This window comes from Vulpes lagopus, chromosome 8 (assembly GCF_018345385.1).
Source record: "Vulpes lagopus strain Blue_001 chromosome 8, ASM1834538v1, whole genome shotgun sequence".
Taxonomy (NCBI): Eukaryota; Metazoa; Chordata; class Mammalia; order Carnivora; family Canidae; genus Vulpes; species Vulpes lagopus.
Window position 1 is genome coordinate 62168810 of NC_054831.1, and position 20823 is coordinate 62189632.

The following is a 20823-nucleotide window of genomic DNA, read 5'->3' on the forward strand; positions in this document are numbered from 1 at the left end:
TTGCTGGAGCATTTATTCTAAGGGTTGGAGATAGAGTGGTGAATAAAAGAGCCAATATCTCTGCTCTTGTAGGGCTTCTATTCCAGCGAGGCAGGGATAGACGAACAAATAAACAAATAGATGTATAGTATCTCAGGTGATGTCAAGTGCTAATGGAGGAAAAAAAGGAGGGTAAAGGATCAGACAGTAAAGGAAAGAAAGGGTGCTCCTTTATCTCTGGTCATTTGAGAGGGTCTCTGATAAAATGATACCTGAGCAGAATCATGAAGAAAAGTGGGACTAGGCAAAAGCAAATACAGGGACGAGAAGGAATGTTCTCGGTTGGGAGGCAGTGAAGTACAAAGGCCCAGAGGGGGAGCTTGCTTGGAAGGTCTGAGTAAAGCAGGGAATCTGGACAAAGAACAGGAGGAAACGAGCTTCGGGTAGCAGCCAAGGCCCAGAGCAGTTGAGGGCTTGGTAGGCAATGGTGAGGATTTGGGTTATATTCAGAATAAAATGGTAGCAGAAGAATGCCATGATCCAACTCATGTTTCAGAAAGATCCTTCTGGCTGCCAGGTGAAGAGTAGAGCAGGGCAGAGGGTCGGCGGTGTGGGGTGGCAAGAGCAGAAGCAGGAAACCAGTCTTACTTCTACTGGAGGCTACTGTGATGACCCAGGGCAGAGGGACAACCAAGTGATCAGATTCTGGATACATTTTTCCTGGTAGAGCTAACAAGATTTGCTAATGGGCTAGAGGTGGGTGTGAGTGGAGGACAGGAGCTGAGGATAACCCCACAGAATTGGACCTTACCCCCTGTACAGCTGCAGGTGCCACTTAGCAAACTGGGAACCTGAGAAAGAATGGTTTGTTTTGGAGGGGGGTGAGCATATTGTTTTGCACATATTAGGTTTGGTATGTCACTCGTCATCTGAATGCAGACATAAGGTGCCAAATGATAGAATGTACCTTGCTTCCCTTAAAATAAATAGAATTAGGAGCATATTGCCATACATTCCAAAATGTTTTCAAATCAATGCAGATATCCTGTGAGTACACCATCTCTTCGATGTACATTATATCACCTACTGACATATCTTTACTTTTGCTTTATATCTATTTTCCAAAATAGGGAATGTCACTAAAAGCAGAGCATCTTGGCCCTATGACAGGGGGCTGAAGATGGCAAGGCATTTTTTAAAGATTTTATTTATTTATTTATTTGAGAGGTATGGGGAGAGAAAGAGAGGGCACCAGAGCTAAGGGAGAGAGAAGCAGACTCCCCATCTAGCAGGGAGCCTGACATGAGGCTCCATCCCAGGAAGCCAGGATTATGACCTGAGCCAAAGGCAGAAACCAACTGAGCCACTCAGGTGCCCTATGACAAGGCATTTTTAAAAGCATTTTATAAGACATTATTTAAGCTACTGAGACACCCCTTCCTGCCAGAAATCTTCCCACCCCCACCCTGCCACCTTCCATGGAGTCTGAAAAAATGTAATTATTCCTTCCCAACTATGTGTTATCCTTACTCATGTTCTGGCATAATGTAAGAATATTTATGTATACCATCTTTCAATGGAGATGTTTTTTCATTCAGTTTGGCATAGCATAGTGTCCTTTTGTTAGAAATAATTAGAAAAATGAAGGAGTGGCTTGGGAAGAGAAGAAAGAAACTGACACAGTGGGTTTTCTCAGTGCAGTCCTGGCCATGGAGAATGGAGACAGTGGGCAGGTGCAGGGGAACTAGACACATCTGGGGGAGCGGGTCTGGATTCTCCTTCTCTTCTACGCAGGTTCACCCCGGACCTCATCAATGCCTCCCACAGCAGTCTCCTGTGTAGCCTTCCCTCTGAACTCAGATTGCCTACTGGACACTGACACACTATCTCACTGCTCTAGAACAGAGATATTCTTCTCCCAAAGCCTCCTTGGCCTAATTAACATCTTTTAGCATTGGCATTTCAGCTCAAATCTTCCTTCCCTGGGAAGGCTTCTCTGACATCAAGGCCAGATGGAGTTCCTCTGTTATACATATCTTGTAGCCCTCATGCTCTCCCGTCATAGCATGTACTCTGTTCTTAATTATATATTAGTTGGGTCAGTATCTGTTTAATGTCAAGGTCCCCCACCAAACTCAGCCCCTTAGAGCAGATGTACATCTCTTTCACTCACTGCTCTATGCATTGCCAGATCCCGGCTCTTTGGCTGGTGTACAAAGAACACTCAATAAACATTTGGTGAGTAAATGAATGAATGCTGTGTTGGGTGTACAGACACAAAGTAGAAGGGTCATTGCTGAAGCAAATCTCTAATGTACACTGCGTCAAATCCAAAATGCTGGACTGAGTAAAGTTGATGAAGATGGATTGAAATGTAGTCTTGTATTTGCTTTGGGTTTTGTTCATCTCATCAAGCACTGACATTCTTCTGTACCTCCAGGACCACAGAGGACGCTGAAGGGAGAAATCAATAACCCCAAATCCAAAATCAAAATTCAAGTCACTGAACCCTTTGTTAGAGAATCAGACACAGGAAGGGGAGATTGTCCATGTCCAGAGAAAGGAGATCTTTAAAAACTTTCTAGTAAGGTGGGATCTTAAAAAGAAAAAAAAAAAGTAAACTCATTGTAACAATATAAAAGTGGCTGGCAGGGGCTGGGTGGAGGAGGGTGGGAGGTTAGAAAGCAGTACAAACTGAGCTATAAGATGAATAAGCTCTGGGGCACCTGTGTGGCTCAGTTAGTTAAGTGTCTGCCTTCCGCTCAGGTCATGATCCCCGGGTCCTGGGATGGAGCCCTGCATTGGGCTTCTGCTCAACACAAAGTCAGCTTCTCCCTCTCCCTCTCCTTTTGCCCCCTACTTGTGCTTGTATGCTCTCTCACGCTCTCTCGTGCTCTCTCTCTTTCTCTCATGCTCTATCAAACAAAATCTTTAACAAAAAAAAAAAAAAAGATCAATAAGCTCTGAAGATCTAACGTACAACGTGGTGACGATGGTTGATAGCACTGTATTGCCTAGTTGAAATTTGCTAGTAGAACTTTAATGTTCTCTCACATGCAAATAAAAGATAACCATGTGAGGTGATGGATGTGCTAATTAACTAGATGGGGGGAGTCCCTTCACAACTACCCCTATATCAGATCATCCCTACAAACACTTCAGATAGCTTACGGTTTTTATATGTCAATTGTACCTCAGTAAAGCTGAAATGTAAAAGAAAAAAAACAAAAACCTTTCTATGAAGCAAAGGCCAGCCTAAATGTATAATTTAAGATATACAGAATGTAACTGATTTTTAACCTCATAAGTGCTTCATTCAAACAAATGAAAAAAACAATCACACAAATGCAAGAGCTTTCGTGGTGTCATCTGGTCTTCTTCAATCACTTTACTTTCTCCCCAGCCACCCCAACCCCACCCCCCTTGTTAGGTTGCTCAACAACAAAATTTCCTGCCTTAGGGATTTATTTCAGCAATATGACCTCTGTAGTTGAAAAGCAAATTCAGGACTCTATCAGTTCTTTGAGCTTCCGGCCCTTCACCCCACTGCCCATGGCACTAAAATGCAGCCATATCGGTAGTCTTAAAATTTAATAACATCTTTAGCAGTAAGAGTAGTTTAACATCCAAAACAATTTCAACTAGAAGGTCTAGACCTCATCCACCAGCGTAGATGCAGAAACAGAAGAAAGGATGACTACATAAAATATAGGGAAGATTATTAACAAGCAACAGTATTTTCCATATTTTTTAAAGTCTATATTATCAAGTATTACATCCAATTTCTTTTAGGCAAGATCTATCTCTTTCTGCAAACGTATATCAATATTGAAATGCACATAAATTCAGAGCAACCCCTCTAATCCACTTAAATATAACTCTAAGATTGGTTTTCCTTAATGGAAATCAGACACAAACTCCATAGAACTCAAATGTCCACTCTGGCTGTGTCCATCACAAGCAACTGTAAAACACACTAACGTAGCTGAGGTCCCAAGACCCTTTTGTCATTAAAGAGCCACTGGCGGTGAAAACAGTGAAATAAGACAGAAAAAACAAACATGCAGGAATGCAAATTAGTAGTTGAAAAGAACTCAACTTTCTAAACTTAACTTAAAATTTCCAAATACACCCAGGTTATGTGTTTGTGCAAAGGTGAAGAATGTTAGATGCACTTATGACACATTTACAAAAATGAATTATTGTTCTTGGAGACTGGTTAATGTTCACTACCTCCTTCATCCGACGGTCTGGTTACCTCACTGCAGCATGAAAAGCTAGGGTACATCTCAGATATTTCTGATTTGTCATCTCCCAGACCTGTACCAAAAGTACTGCTTGAGTGAGATCGAGAACGGTGTCTCCTATAGTGACTCGCCTTTTCTATATTGGAGGGAAAATATTCAGATTTGTGATTAAGTGACTTGAAGAACAAAAAAAAAGAAAGAAAGAAAGAAAGAAAAATTGCTGAAAAGCTTAACAAGGAAGAAAAACAGTTTCTTACTAAATAAAAATCCCAAAGCTCAACTATTTTAAGTTCTAGTCGCCTACGACCAAACTTCAGCATACATTGAATCAACTATATAAATGTTGAACGATCATTTATTCTCATTTCAAGTCTAGATTTTAAAGGAGAAATAGGGGATGGGAAATTGACAAGAACTAAGAAAACACCAGCAAACTAAAATATTTCTATTAAACATAACTTCTGGTTAGACATAATTGTTTTCCAGAATCCCCAAGCATACAGCCATTTGCCGCCTTTTCTTTGTCTTCAGAAAATTTAATGACAACTTGGCTGATTATGTGGATCAAACTGACTACAAAAGTATTACAGTCCCTACTTTGCCTTGGGCTTTCGATTTCATTAATGTCAGTAATTAAATGTAGAGTATAAATCAGGGGCTAGAGTCAGACCCAAAGGATATGATACATCTATTTATATTGTTTAAAATAATTTCATAACCGTCAAAGCTTCAGTTTGTTAAACACTATCTGAAAGTCTGAAATGTCAAACCATGCTATCACTGTACCCAAATACCCAAACCATTCAGGTTTTGCTTTTAATTAGAAACGTGTGGTCTAAATTAAAAGTCAAATAACCTTGCTCTATACACTATAAATTTTGCATTATACAAACACTCAGAGATAAATTTTAAGGGTGCCTAAAAGTCTATCTTATTTTAACAGGCTCATGATGCTATATAAAAAACCTCCCCACTGTTTTATATATAATTCTTAACTTCTACCTTTAAAATGTTGGAACAGTGTTTTCCATGAAACAAATCTTCTTAATGTCTCAGCATTTTAGTGCAGTCCAAATAACTGCATTTGAAAGCCCAGAAAACCTATAAAGTCACATTTATTAATGCAAAGCAGACATCAGAAAGCTCTGGACACCTTTCTAAGTGAATCTAGAACAAACAAATTTAGGATATATTAAAAAGCCCTTTTGCAAGGTTTGTTTTCATAAGCGATTAATAGTATTTTAAAGCTATGTTGCTTTAACAGAGCCTTTTTTGTTGTTGTTGGGTTTTTGTTGTTGTTGTTGTTGTTGTTTTCAAATCTTCAACTTCAAAATTTACATTACACATTTGGTGCCATGAGCCTCTACCGCTCAGACTAGCTTCACTTTCAGGACAAAACCATGTAAATGAAGAGTAACTCAAAATGTAAGCAGTACCAGAGAGCATATGGAGACTTCTAGACTGAATATTGTCTTCCAGGGGATCAAGGTCGAAGACAGAACCAGGGTCTGTACGCCAAACTTTGAGGTCTTTTACCAGAAGGAAGAAATCAAGAAATCAAGAATGAATTTTAAAAAGTCAGCATCAAGGTCAAGCGCAAGTCTGGAAAAAGATGCATGTAATAAGCAAACACGTAATAGGTAAACCCATCCCACTGCAGACTTCAGAGGAGAACAAGGGACAGTCACATTCATGAGGATTTGGTAAGAAAACTTTGTGAGCAAACTTAAACTACCTGGTTTATTCTTCATTGACCTTCCATCTAGAGCCTGTGACTCATCACCCAACACACCAGGCAACTCCCTGCATCCCCGAACCCCCAAAACATGTGCTCGCCACAGGCTGAAAGAGGTGACATGTTTGCTTTAAATTCCTGATCAAAGACACGTGAGTAAATCATAGGAAGTGACCTAGAGGGCTTTGCCTGAGGAAACAAAGAACAAAAACTTCTCTCCCCAAAATAAGTGTTTGAAATGTAGATAGGTGGCAAGCCTCACTTTCACTGGGAGCCCATGAGCGCAAGCTAACCTACACAAGACAAGTTTATTGGAAAAGTGCAATAAAGCACGGCACTGAGCAAGAACGGTGAGGAATGGAAAGCCGAGCAAAGAGCAGTTTCCTGCACTCAAAAGGGACCAGAGAGGAGTTCACTAGGATACTTAGCGATCAGACCAAGCAAACGAATTCACATCCCTGCTTTAGTTGGAGGCAAAATCCAAATACGAAAACTTGCAGGTTTACCTGTGCCTCCAGCTAACGGTGCTCAGGTCCTAAAAATGATTGGCATGGTGCTGTATTCACAAGAGGAGAATGAAAAGTCTAGCTATGGACAGAAATGGAGTTTGAGTAAAAACAATGAATTAATGGACTGGAAGTGGAGCTCTGGCACGTCTATAATTAGTAGATTAGTTGTATGCAGAGCTCACCGGGTGCCGGGCACTACTGTCCATCACAACATGAACTCACTTGTGCTTTGTGCCACTTTTAAAGTAGGTACTATTACTATCCTCGTTTCATAAGTGGAGAAACTAAGGCATAGAGAGACCAAGTTAGTCTGGCCAAGGTTACACAACTAGTAAATAGCATAGCCTCCAGTAAAAATAGAAGCAGCACAGATCGGCCTAGTCTCCATTACTCAAAAAATCTCCAACCCTGCATTTCCCTGCCTGGCTCAGAAGTTTGTTGAATGTACTTCATTTAAGAAGAGATAAACTGATTTCCAGATTACACAATAAGGGAATAATTCAGGAACATATATGTTGAGTTTTTAAAAAAATAATAATTTCTATCCCAAAGGTGATGAGTACTGAATTCTGAGAGCTTCAAAGTCCAGCCAATCTCCCAGTTTCTGGCAAGAATTTTACCATCATTTCTGGCCCCAATAAGGTATAGTGTATAATGTATGTGGAATCCCTCTGTGGCAAAGATTTTCAGATTCGCTTAGTCATGATTCGAGTAACTTAGAGCCCTGACTTCATTACCGTTGTTTAACATGAAGACCCTGTCAGATACACACTTCCCTCATCCAGCTCACCTCTAAATGGCCTTTTGCTAGTCCCCCCCCACAAAAAAAATCAGCTCTTCCCTGTGAAGACGAAGCTAACCTAACACTGAGACTATCCATGAGTACATGGAATGATTCCCAAAAATATTATTTGGGCTTTAGAATCAGACTAGCTACAAAAATTTAAACAATAGACATTTGGAAGTATGGGTCATTGATATGTATTGAAAAGTCAGTAACTGTCTTTCTAGCCCTGCCATGGACTCTGGGGGGATCACTGCTATCTCAGCCACCATTCCACAAAAGTTTCCTTTCTTTCCGATGTATGGCACTTATAGACAGCTCCCAATCATCCCCATTCGGAGATAATATTCAAAAAAATATAAGATATTAATATTATGGAATGCCATCAGAATCTCTCTGGCACTTCTATTTCTGGTAAAAGGGCTGAAATGTGATTATTTCTATTATTGTCATCGATGTCTCCAGTATGATGCATTGATCAAATCCATAAGCTAAAGGAAAACAACATAATCATTCAACATTTGTTATCACTCATGTCGGATATTATGGCTGCTTCTCTGCTTAACAAATAAGAACATTCTCAAGACCAGAAAGTTATTATAGGCAGAGAAGGTCCAATAATAGAAAGGATTTGCAAGTGCCAGGAATCCCATTCAACATGGTGTAAACAGGAGCACTTAGCCTGTGGTTTGTTTTCAATTGGGCACCACATCAAATAGTTGCAGAGCAGTCCAATGAACAAGGAGGCCAATTCTAAAGTGAGGCCAAGGACAATCTTTTGGACTGTGTGGACCTTCCGAGAAGGACCATCAGCTTACCCACAATGATTCCAGGTCTCCTGTCCATCTCCACGATGTGAGGATGGACACCTTTGTAGGCCGCATCGCTGACTACCTGGGTGTTCTTCCTCACTCGCTCTGTCACAGGATCATCAACAACAGGAGTAAAGCCCCTTCCCTTTGTCTTTTCAAAATCTTCATGATATTTTACCTGAAAAGAAGAAAAACAACAGTAACTCAAACTGGAATTTCCTGGCTGTTACATAGTTCACAAACTTTTGATATGGCGGCTGTTATAGAATCAATTTCATCTAGATTATTTTCCACATTTATGTATCTTTTCCAATTACTCCAGAAATAGTGTCTGAAATGTCAGCTTCCTAGATCAGAAACCAAGTGCTGATATTTTCATTGTGTTTTTCGTCATTATGGTTATCAGCTCTTTTCTATTATAAATAAACCAGTATATCCATGAGAAGGTTAGAGAGATGTATTTTTTCAATCTTGATAATTTCCTAAAATGTACTAACTTAGGTACAAATTAATTTTTTATCTTTGAACCTTTAATAGGTATTAGAATGATATGCTCTTTCCACACAATTGTCCAAAAACATACACTTTTTTCATGTTCTGAAATTGGATTAGGGTGATACTCAACTCTATAAATTTTACTGCAAACCACTGAATTGTACACTTTAAATAAGCAAACCTTATGGCATAGAAATGATGGCTCGTGAAACTGCTTTAAAAGACATACTTTTTTTTTATATTCTCTGCAACATGTAAACACACCAAACTCAGTCTTAAAACTAACTGAAAAGAAGTCCAAGCAAACATTTTTTTTGTAAAATGCATTTACAATAGTCATGTTAGAAATAAAAACACACTCAACATATCACTGAGAAAAATTACTTTATTAGACTATGCCCATTACATTTCAGTGTGATTAGAAAGTTCCCCTAAAAGGATGAGTCCATCCGCATTTTGCTTCGCATTTATGCTTTGTTAGTCATCTAGATTAATGGTGAACACGCCATCAGTACACTGGGTGGGTGGGTGCCATTCCTTAGTATGTTTTAGTCAGGAGAAGTTGCTGGTTGTGCCCTACCATTGAAATATGATTTTGTGCTTCTTTGACATATCTCAGACCAGGTGTATCTAAAATCAGACTTGGTCTACCTTTCATCTGTTTATGGTCCTGGGTATATTTTACCTGCAAAACGAATAGTAGAACATACTTAACAATAAGACAATGATAAAAAAATTTCGTGTAACTTTTCAAACTTTCCAAATGAGTGAAACATATACAACATATCCAAAATTATTTCCCAGGGAAGTTGTTCAGTGAATTACTTGTCATTCTAGGGGAACAATCTAAAATTTTATTCTTAAAGTTCACTTTAAAAGCTAAAGCGAAAACAACCTAACTCTATCAACCAAGAACAGATGTGTGAATGACCAATATCCACTAACAACATAGTCAGGAAAAATGGTTATCATACTTAACTTAAACAGGAAAAATCCAAACCAAATGAAACTTAAGTGTTTTTTTCCCCATTTTTACCATAACACTGTTGAAGAATGTACACCAAGCCCAAGCATCCCTCTATTTCCTTTTATTTTTCCCCACTGTAGAGGATAAGAAATAAGGAGTATTAAATCTAATTTTCTTCTAAGCAGCCACAGCTTAAAGGTAATTTATGTCAAATACAGTCAGCATCTCTGGACAGAAATGCCACCGGAGAGCTGTACACTCTAAGACCTAAATGCTGATTCCCAGGCACAGAAAAGCTCATCTTGACAGCTGCCCAGCAGAACACTGCTGTTTGTGAAGCTGGCTACGCATGACATTAGGATAGCAATTATTGAGGACCTGAGGACATATGTGCGATTCAGAACTGAAGCCCCGATATTTACTATGAACAATCGTACCATCCAAACAAGACAATGAGGTGCACAAGGGACTTTACTGAGTAACTGAATTCTATATTCAATGCATTGATAGATTTTTTTTTTCCCTCTAAGTCCTTACTCTGCAGTAATGAGTCATTTTTTATTTTGTTTTGCTGAGAGCCTTTAGCTATCCACATTCGGTGAAATACATCTGCAAAATGACACTTTGCTTATGCATCAAAGACTTTACCACTTTCAAAGACACTGGCTAAAATAACATGAATCATTGTTTAAATGAGCATGATATAGTTTAAAACTAAGCTTTGAATGTAACCATTGGTCACATCTGGAAATAGCAATGAAGGGTTGCAGGAGAATGTAAAGTTTTGTAATGGCAGCTTTTGGAAGTCATCTGAAATAACACATGCACTTACTGCATGTACCACAAATGTTGCTTGAAAATATATTTTATTCTCACAAGAAAAAAAAAAAAAACAGGACTGCAAGTAAATAATAACGGACGTATCCTTTGTAACAGACCAAAATGAATAAAACGACTTGCCGAACTAATATTTTCTTGATTCTTCTTCACTCTTTCCATTTCAGGAGTTACACTTAAAGCTGTACCTCTTCCCAGTTGACCTTTATAATAAACCTATTATTTCAGAGAATAAAAAATAAGAGTACTGTGAATCAATTCACCTAAATAAGAGTCTCACAGTAGCTATTTTAAAGAGCTAACCAAGAAAGGGAACTATGAAAAAAAGAAAATGCTATCATCAGAGGGCTAGCCATATTTAAAATGCTTGCAACTTAAATCAATCTATTTTCACTCATCCCATAGCCTGAATTGCTGGGAATGAAGTCACTGTGAATGTACTCAAATATACGGGTACACCATCAGTAAAGCTGTCAGGAGCAATGTATCACAAAGGAATATGAGAAGAAACATCTTCATAGATACTACTTAAAGGTACTCCTACCCATATATGGGTACTGTTAACCCTACTGTTATGGTTTGTCAGTAATTAACTGCAGCATAACTTTTGAAAAGATGCCTAAAATGGTGACCAATGTCATCCATAAGCAAATCGGCATGCTTTCCACTATTCCACTCTTCCTTCTGGATAACCACGTTCCTTTCTGAGAGCAATGGAGCTACGTCAACCGTGATTCTAAATATATCGGGAAACAATGAGCATCTACTTCAAAATACAGTTGGGAGGAAAAGTGCCAAACAATGGCCTGCCTTTGTTTTATAATCTGCTCGGAAGACTTTAAAGGTTGGAAGAATAAAAGATTTCTTTGAACCTAACAGATTTCCAGATTTCCTCTTCCAGAGAAGCCAATCTATATGTTAATGACTTCAGAAAATGATTCTCTGGGAACTAGACCCATGGATTACATAAACAGAAGGAGGGTAAGAATAGGCCAAGAGTTGGGGCCTGAGTAAAAACTGTCAGCCCCTTAATAAGTGCCCCAAAAATGGGCCCATCCCATGTGACCTATTCAGGCATGCACACTTTGCAATTTTCCCCAAGCCATCATTCAAAAACAAAGCAACAGTAGCTGGGAGTGGATAATGGGATTGGACAGGCTAATGAACGAGAACACATACTAGTAGGAAAGGCAGCAGGAAAGCTTATCTGAAGGGCCAAAATGCTAGAAGCCACCTCTGCATCCCTTTGGGGAATGACTACAAGTATAATAAGCATGCAGACAAGATAAGAGGGACACACAATAATCAATAGACAAAAATGGTACTGGAGGTTACTGGGAACTCTGGAGCACAGAATGCCTGGCTGTACCTACAACACCTAAGACCTTGCAACCTTTCAAGTAGACTGGCAGTCAACTGAGAGCAGAACTGTCAACTCAAGGTTGACACGTTGATAATACATTTGCTATCATAAGAAAAAAAGCTATAAGGTCCTTCACTGACACGTTGATAATACATTTGCTATCATAAGAAAAAAAGCTATAAGGTCCCACATCACTGATGTTCTTCTGGTTTTCTTTAGCTCTCTTCAGCTCCGGTGGATCAGAAATTGCAGTTGCCTGTTTAATTTCTCCTTTGTATTTTACCTGCAGAGGATAAATGAGAATTTTAATAGATAGCAGAATGGTCTCCCCACACACACTACCGAGGATGAACCTCAAAATTAACCCTATCTTTTCACACATTTTCCCCCATAGGAGATGTGCATCCACCTTTCAGTTCATATCTACACCTGGATCCCGATTCTTCTGACGTGGCAAGCACAAAATGCCAGTTGTGCTTCTTTAAAACAATTTTTCAATATATACTTTGCTGTTCATTGGCAAAGCTAACTGCAAATTCCATGACCAAAAGCAGTGGAAATATAAGGGAGAAACAAGGGAATGAAGGCATTGCAGGACAAGCATTGTGAAGTTGCCCAGCAGCCGAGGGAAGGCCATTTACACCCTCATTCTAACCTGAGGCTTCCGCTGTCAAAAGAAGCTAAAGATCCCTTGTGCACCCCAATGTTTATAGCAGCAATGTCCACAATAGCCAAACTGTGGAAGGAGCCTCGGTGTCCATCGAAAGATGAATGGATAAAGAAGATGTGGTTTATGTGTACAATGGAATATTACTCAGCCATTAGAAATGACAAGTACCCACCATTTGCTTCAACGTGGATGGAACTGGAGGGTATTATGCTGAGTGAAATAAGTCAATCGGAGGACAAACATTATATGGTCTCATTCATTTGGGGAATATAAAAAATAGTGAAAGGGAATAAAGGGGAAAGGAGAGAAAATGAGTGGGAAGTATCAGAAAGGGAGACAGAACATGAGAGACTCCTAACTCTGGGAAACGAACTCTAGGTGGTGGAAGGGGAGGTGGGCAGGGGGAGGGGGTGACTGGGTGACAGGCACTGAGGGGGGCACTTGATGGGATGAGCACTGGGTGTTATTCTATATGTTGGCAAATTGAACACCAATAAAAAATAAATTTATATATATAAAAAAAAGATCCCTTGTGTCTACCACATTCCAGGGACATTATAAGAAGAAAGCACTGTTCAGCCAGATTTTCTCCCCCACCTGGAAGAACCCACACTTGAATTTTAAAGTCTTTCAGAATTACCTGTTGGGGAAGAAGACTATGGTTTATTTTGGTGCAAGTGCCATAAAAGAGTCAAAAAAATTTTTAAAAGGAGGAAAAATCACTAGTAGGGGGCACCACTGAAAGGGATTTCTGAATTGAGGAAGGCCCGGGTTCTAACCCCAGCTCTGCTCTTCAAACTATGGGTCCCTGGCATGTCCTCTGACCTCCCCAAGACTCAGTTTTCCACACCTACAAATCAGAGAAATAAATTCAGCCAACCTCGTGGGATTCACACACAGCATTTGGCACAGGGGCCACATTACAGGTACCTCCTGGTCATTAACGCTTGTTGCTTTATTAGCAATAGATCACTGATGATTGACTAATGTTTTCCATTTTATTTATAGGTTTCCTGCCCTGACATTATATTTTAGAACCCCAGTCAAGCCAGGTCCTCTATTCTAACAGATAAATTTTCCCCCTCAGATTGACAACAGACCCACTTCTTTCTGTGTCCCTCCCCGAATGTAGAGATTTACATACTAAACTATGAGATCCTTGAGGATAGGAACAGTCTCTCACCCACCTTTGTGTACCAATATAATGCCTGGTGCATTGCAGTGATTAATGAAGATTTCTTCAATAAACAAATATGGCTAAATTATAGCATGACAGTCCCCAATTTCCTGGATCACATGAGAGAACCAAAACCAAAGTTCATGCCCTTGAGCATGCAACTGTGAAAAGAAGCACCCAACACGTGGAGGGCTCAAGCTTTTCAGAGAGCTCCGTGAAGAATAAAAACACGTAACGTTTGACAATACAGGAGAATACAGGGCCACTTGCCATACTCAGTTGCTCCTGGTTTCTCCTCACCCTCTCCATCTCTGGCGTGACGCTCACTGGCGTGGCTCTGTGGCACTGCTCCTTGTACTGGAGCTGCGAGACAAGGTACAAGACAGTGTGGAGTTAAGCAAAGGAAACATGCACCCATCCTCTGGAACAGATTAAAAGGAATGTCACATGGCTACAGAGCATTCATTAGTTAAAATTTGCGTTAGAGGGCACTTGGGTGGTCAGTGGGATGAGCGTCTGGTCATGATCCCAGGGTCCTGGGATCAGGTCGTGCATCGGGCTCCCTGTTCGGCAAGGAGTCTGTTTCTTCCTCAACCTCTACCTCGCCACTCTGCTCATGCTCGCTTGCTCTCTCTCCCAAATACATAAAATCTTTAAAAAAATAAAATACAATCCTCATTAGGATTTCAAAGTGAAACAGGTATTGCTAATAGACTTCTCCATCAAAATCATCCCAGACTCCAAGCTCTTTCTTGTGTATGTGTTCTGAATTCCACCTTTGGCGGTGCTTCTTCAAATCGTATTATTCATCCGTGGTCTGAGTTTGGTTGTTATCAGTAAAAATAAATCACCCCTTCTGTGAATTCATCTCTTCCTAGCACTAAAGCAACACTATCAAATTACCACTTTAGATTTAAAAATAAAAATTCTCCATTCTTCTCGTTAGCAAAGAAGTTTGCACCAACCTCATGCTTGACCTTAGTGACAGACTGGCAGTGCAGAGACACACCCTCCACCTCCAAGTTTCCTTTCCCTGCAAAGTTCCCACATGGGAAGGCCTGTGCTCTGACTAGCATTATGGAAATGTGTCTGATCTATTGCCTATGAGGTGCTCTTCCTTAGCTGGCAGGATCAGACCCCAACATTTGTGGTCAGTTTTCCAGCAATTCTCCAACACCCTGGGAAATAAATGAGCATCCAGCACAAAGAAACAGAACGGCATGTCCATCAAATGAATTTCTGACAGGCGAAAGTAAAATGAGAGCTTAAAATCCTATTATAAGGAACTCCACAGGGACAGTCTTAATGATTTTCTGGAGTTTAAATTTAGTGTAAGGGAATTTTTTTTTTTTTTTTTTTTTTTTTTTTTTGGTGAGACATCACAAGACCTACAGGGCCTGCAGATAAAATGGGTTTGAGCGCACACACTCAGCAGCAAATATGACAGAGAAGAGAAGCCTGATCAGCCGGGAAATAAATGACAAAGGGTCAGGATCCTTCCATGTGACTGCTTTCCTCAGTGGGTGGCTTTCTTTGTGTTGTGATACGTAGTTGAGAATTTAGGCAGATTCTGTGTCTGAGAGAATGGTCTCAGTTAAAGTGAGGAAAGGTCTAGTGTAATCTCTGCCAATGGCAGGATACAAGGGAAGATTACTCTGGGTAGAGCTCAGAGGAGAATAAATCTGCAAAATGGCATGACTGATGTGGAGAATTGTGCAGCCAATTTCCAGGGGATGTAAGTTTGGCAACATAAAGCCGATAATGGCAACTCTTCATGTCTTGTTTTCATCCATTCGCAAACACACTAAGGGTTCTCCAGGCAAGATCTCACTTCATACCCTGGTCTCTGTTTCATAGATGAGGGAGTTGAGGCTGGGAGAGGTTGGTGGTTTGTAAAGGCTATACAGCAAAATAAGGCTGGAACTGGGAACCAGCCAGCCAACCAGGATCTACATTCTTCACACAACTCCAGCACGCGCACACCGCTTGGCATATGGCGGGCCAGCTATTAACTGAGCTGTGATTTAGTCTCTCATTAAATTAACTCACTATTATTTTCAAATAAAGTTATTTTAAGGGAGTGTTACATTTCTCTGACACATTGAAAACTACTAACATTTCTTTTAGAAAAAGGGACACATTTAAACAATTTAATCCCTTAACCAAGGCCAGCTCGTGGGCGGAGCACCTATCACTTACCTATTAACCACACTTCGGGAAACACTGAGACGCCAGACCTACCTCCTCAGGGCCCGAATTAAAAGTTGTCTCTGTACCATCAGGTCTTTGCCACCCTTTACCCCACACACTCACCATATTAAACCTTCCTCTCCTTGACCAGGACTTGGACCATGAGCAGATTCAGCTTGCTCTGCCAAGGTGCTTTCTCATGGATGGATTTCTCAAATCCACCCCAACCTTTTTTTTCTTTTTTAGATTTATTATTTATTTATTTATTTATTTATTTATGATAGAGAGAGAGAGAGAGAGAGAGAGGTAGAGACACAGGCAGAGGGAGAAGCAAGCTCCATGCCAGGAGCCCGACACGGGACTCAATCCCGGGACTCCAGGATCGCACCCTGGACCAAAGGCAGGTGCCAAACCGCTGAGCCACCCAGGGATCCCCTCCACCCCAACTTTTATTAATTCTTCAAGATCTAACTCAAATGTCACTCTTCCTCAAGGGGCTTCCTCTCTCTCTTTCGCTTTCTCTCTCTCTCTCTCTCTCAGACATTTCCTTCCTTCTCTGCATTTCCACAGCACTTTGCAAAAGGAATAATTATTTTTCATTAAGTGAGACACTGAATGTAATGTGCTCCAAAAGTGTAATGAACAGTCAATATTAATTATTGTGAATGCACTTCATGTATAATGGGTATTTATTCCCATGTCTGTTTCTCCCAGAGACCTTGAGAAATCTCACTCATCTCTGAATTCCCCCCAGAGCAAGAACAGAGCAGGCATTCAGTAACATGTCCTTTGGTCAGTAAATGCACACACAAGGTGTCATGTTAGCCCAACATAAAGATGGGCAAAATCTTATCTCCACTTTTCAGGAACTGGCCCTCCTGCAACAGCGTGTGCAGCCCTGGGATTCACCTATACAAGTGCTGTGCCCTCATTGTCTCCTGCCCCCAATAAAATAGAAAACAGTATGCAAAGAAATATGATCACACATTGCTGATGTTCTTCTGGTTTTCTTTAGCTCTCTTCAGCTCTGGAGGATCGGAAATGGCCGTTGCCTGTTTCATCTCTTCTTTGTATTTTACCTGTGTTATGTATTTAAAAAATAATGTGGTAAAAATAAACAAACAAACAAACAGTGTGGTAAATTATTTAAAACAAAACAAAATTGTGGGTTTTGTTCAACACATGGTTTAAAAGATAGGTAAGAATCCTGCTTTTTAAACTCTTACACAGTTGAATTGTTTAAACTTCAACACTAACTTTCCTTCAGTGGGAACACAACTTGTATTTTATGTGATAGTGTTCTCAGGATTCCTTTAACCCAAAGTGCAAATAAACTCATATCTGTTCACCCAGCCATCACTATAGTAGTTATTTAATTAAAATAAGCAAATGTTGCTTATGAAAACAGATTTTTATCATTAGGCAAATACACAACCTTGGAAATTATCGTAATATAATAACTGATAAGTTTCTATCCAAAAAGCAGTTTCTACTCATTAGTGTGTGAATTTAAATGTAACATGTATTTAAAGGCAAAAGCTCAACTGGGCTAGCTCCAGAGTCTGGAAGACTGCTTATCTAAGTGGCAGTACATATATCATCCAGAATAAGGAAAAAAATAAAGTGGCCACAATAAAAGAAGGCAAAGAGTAACGTGGAGGGAAGTGTACAGAAAGCAGAGGCCATGGCCCCTGATCACTATCAAAGGGCCAATGGCATAAAATCAGGATGTGTCTTCTACCCACATAATCATGTTATACAAAACCAGCCTATATCGTGGCCCCTCACTTTATTCAAAAGCTCTCCCTTCAAATCTATTTAGAGGTGGCTCAGTCAGTTAAGTGTCTGCCTTTGGCTCAGGTCATGATCTCGGGGGTCCTAGGATCGAGTCCCACACTAAGCCCTAAATCAGGCTCCCTGCTCAGGGGTTGAGCCTGCTTCTCCCTATCCCTCTGTTCCTCCCTCCTGCTCATGCATGCTCTCTCTTCTGTCTCTCTGTCTCTCTCTCAAATAAATAAATAATCTTTTAAAATCTATTTAGAGGAAGATCAACCAGACAAAAATGATAATGGCAGCACACGGTTATGCATGAGACCAAAAACAGCTCTTTAAACTTATGAAATGATTACTAATGCCATCATATCAGGTGGTATTTTAATACATCTAAAATTCACAGAAATTAGATTCAAGAAAAAGGACATACATAAATATTTATATGTAGCAAATGCAGGCGAGACTTAAGAGGCACATGTTGAAGTTTAGCAACGACTTCAATTTATACAAATCCGGTTTTAGAAATCACTTGGTAGTGTTTCAATGATGAAGGCTGAAATCCACACTGATAGTCATAAAGAAATGGTAACCTACGTATATTAGACATTATCTACGTCCTAGTAGCCATAGATTTAATATGAGTAACACCAGTAACACGAGTCCAGATTTGAAACAGTTAAATTGAGAATACACTGAGAAAGACCACCTCTAAATAAGATTCAAAAACAGCTCTTAACAGGGAAAGCTAATAGCTAAAAGGCTTGTACGGTGGAGGTGGAAATGTCGAGATCTTTAAATGTTAGAGAATCATATCTTGGTTTGACAGATCTGGCTAATCTTGAAAGGGCAACTTTCCATTTGAATACTAAGCAGGAGTTTATGGTCCAACCTTAGAAAGATACAAAACGACGCATTTATTGTTTGCTAGAGGAGGCAGTGGAACGCTGGGAAGAGAAATGATATACCGCACTACTTTGCGTGATTTTCCTCGGGTGAGAAGCTAAACGTGATTAAAGATGAACATTTTTGTTTTTCATACGACTCTAAACTAATCAAAATGGCACAGTCATTTTACTGTAGGCAATAGAACTGCATCCTACAGAACATTTATAACATTGTATTTCAGTACACTGATGGGTACATTTCAAATATTATCATTTGGAAGTGAAAGAAACAAACATTTCTCCTTCTCTGCCAAACTAACTTCTCTACCAGACCCCAGCACTGCCTGACACAGGCTCTCACCATGGCAAATAAGAACACGTTTGTACACCCTCACCATTAGGTCCTTCTATGCTTTCTGCAGGACATAGCTTCATTCATGTCACAGAAATTTTATTGCACTAGTATACTGCAGATTTTTTGAAGTATGTTCTCCTATAGCATTACCTTGCCTTTCCTACTTTTTCTCCACAAAAGCCAGCGCACACTCATATTCTGGAATGCCATGTAACTATCCTGACAAGTAAGTCTAACCAGAGCTGTTCTGCTTGAATTACTTAAAGGCTCTGCCTCCAAGAGTGAAGGTGAGGAAAAAGGTCAAGGAGACGATTTCAGGAAAGAACCTCTGTGACTTCCTCAATAAGAAACTAAATATATGAAATATCCATGGAATAATGCCTGTAGGTAAGGACAGCAATTCTCCATAGAAAATGTCAAACACAGAATGGAAAAGTTTTTACCCCTAACAGTAAGCGCCTCCTCTACCCTTCCTCACTAACCTCAAAGGGAACTGGAGGGTAAGTTATTTTACAAATCATAGTGAAGATGCATGTTTTTGCTTTGCTGGCAGCTGGAAGAAGTAGAAGGCAAATGGGGCCTTTGAAGCCTTCTCTTAAGCCACCAAATAAACATACTAAGGGCCTTTAATCATTCTACAGGGTAAAATTTCTTTCCTCCAAGTTGTAGAGAGGTACTGAAATTTATCTTTTCCCTGAAAAATTTAATACAGTTAAAATTCTGTTCAAAAGATGAAAACTAATCCTAGATTTCATTACCGGACTATTAAAGTGATCTATCTCTTGTGTGCTATGATATATCAAGATGAAACACTGCTTTAGGTTCAAGGGGAACAAGGCTACAGTTTTCCTTCTCAAAGTGAGACCTTTGATATTTGATGAAATAGGATTTTAACAAAGTGAAGAATAAAAGAAAAGGCAGCCAGTTTAACAAAGAACTAAAAAACATTTATCTAGCTTGTGTTTGCTTTTGGAAGGATAATTAATGCTATACAGAACTTACTGAACTAATATTCTGCTGATTTTTCTTCACTCGTTCAGTCTCCGGAGTATCTTTTACTGCTGTGCCAGCTCCTACTTCTTTCTTATAAAATACCTTTATTATAAGAGAACGAAAGAATAGCTATAAGCTTATTAAAATTCAGGTCCTAGAACAGATTCTCATAAAAGAAAGATAATTTCTCAAATTCTCAAGTAATGTGAATACAGCTTCTATTTATGAGTACCCAAGTTATATCCATCAATCACGTAATCCACTAGGAGAAAAATACCCAATTTAGTTTTCACATTCCATAGCATCCCACACCCCTGATACCTGTTCTAGAGCATGCCTGGTACCAAAGCAGCTGCAGATTATTTGGTCTAAGAATGTAAGTTGGCAAACTTGAGTTTCCTTCTTCAAATATAAACACATATCACATGTGTTTGAGAAAAATCAAAGCACGTATTATAAAAGCTTATTAAGAGTGCTGTTCAAAAATGCCATGAAATTTTAAGCAAGTGCTGTTCTCCAAACACAAAGATGCCCTCATTCTCTTCAAAGAAAATACTGGCTCTATCGTCAACATCAAAACTTTATTCAGTCTATTTCCTTTCTCTTCTACTCATTTGTTCACCTTCCCATACATCTCTCAACTCCTACTAACAACCCAGCCTTTTCAAAGGCAAAGCAAAACAAAGAAACAAAATGTTCTACAGAAAAATAGAATAATTATAAGAAAGGCATATGAGGACAGAACTATTCCCTCTATTAAGATCTGGTCATTCAGTGGGCCCAAGTAGGGTTTGGGAGAGTGTGGCCTCAGAGATGTTTTCCTCTACACAATAAAAATCTAGAACACCATAAAATCACAGAAGATAAGAGTGGAAACCACTTTTTCCCCCCTCACTTTCCCTTCCAGCCAGACCTCTTCCATTTCTTGCACACCTATTTTGAAGGCCCCAGAGGTATCTGTTTAGTTTGCCAATTTATTATAAAGTAGAAAATATTCCAAAAGTCCTCAGACTTAATACAATGAATATTTTGATGAGACATTTACTTAACGAC

At 39.6% G+C, this 20823-nt stretch overlaps 1 protein-coding gene across 8 annotated transcripts in view; it reads right to left on the bottom strand.

The window, feature by feature from the left end:
* NEBL (nebulette) overlaps nt 1-20823 on the bottom strand; it is a 344404-nt gene that overhangs the window by 23528 nt on the left and 300053 nt on the right. For 4 of the 8 annotated variants that reach the window (XM_041764977.1, XM_041764978.1, XM_041764975.1 and 1 more), the window contains 9 exons: nt 19780-19872; nt 16752-16844; nt 13846-13938; nt 11919-12011; nt 10489-10581; nt 9142-9246; nt 8073-8244; nt 5663-5755; nt 4213-4362 (listed from right to left, as the gene is read on the bottom strand). In XM_041764977.1, the coding sequence (XP_041620911.1) occupies nt 4213-4362; nt 5663-5755; nt 8073-8244; nt 9142-9246; nt 10489-10581; nt 11919-12011; nt 13846-13938; nt 16752-16844; nt 19780-19872 (985 nt within the window). The remainder of the gene's footprint in view (nt 1-4212; nt 4363-5662; nt 5756-8072; nt 8245-9141; nt 9247-10488; nt 10582-11918; nt 12012-13845; nt 13939-16751; nt 16845-19779; nt 19873-20823) is intronic. The other 4 variants (XM_041764976.1, XM_041764979.1, XM_041764981.1 and 1 more) reach the window with 4 other exon arrangements.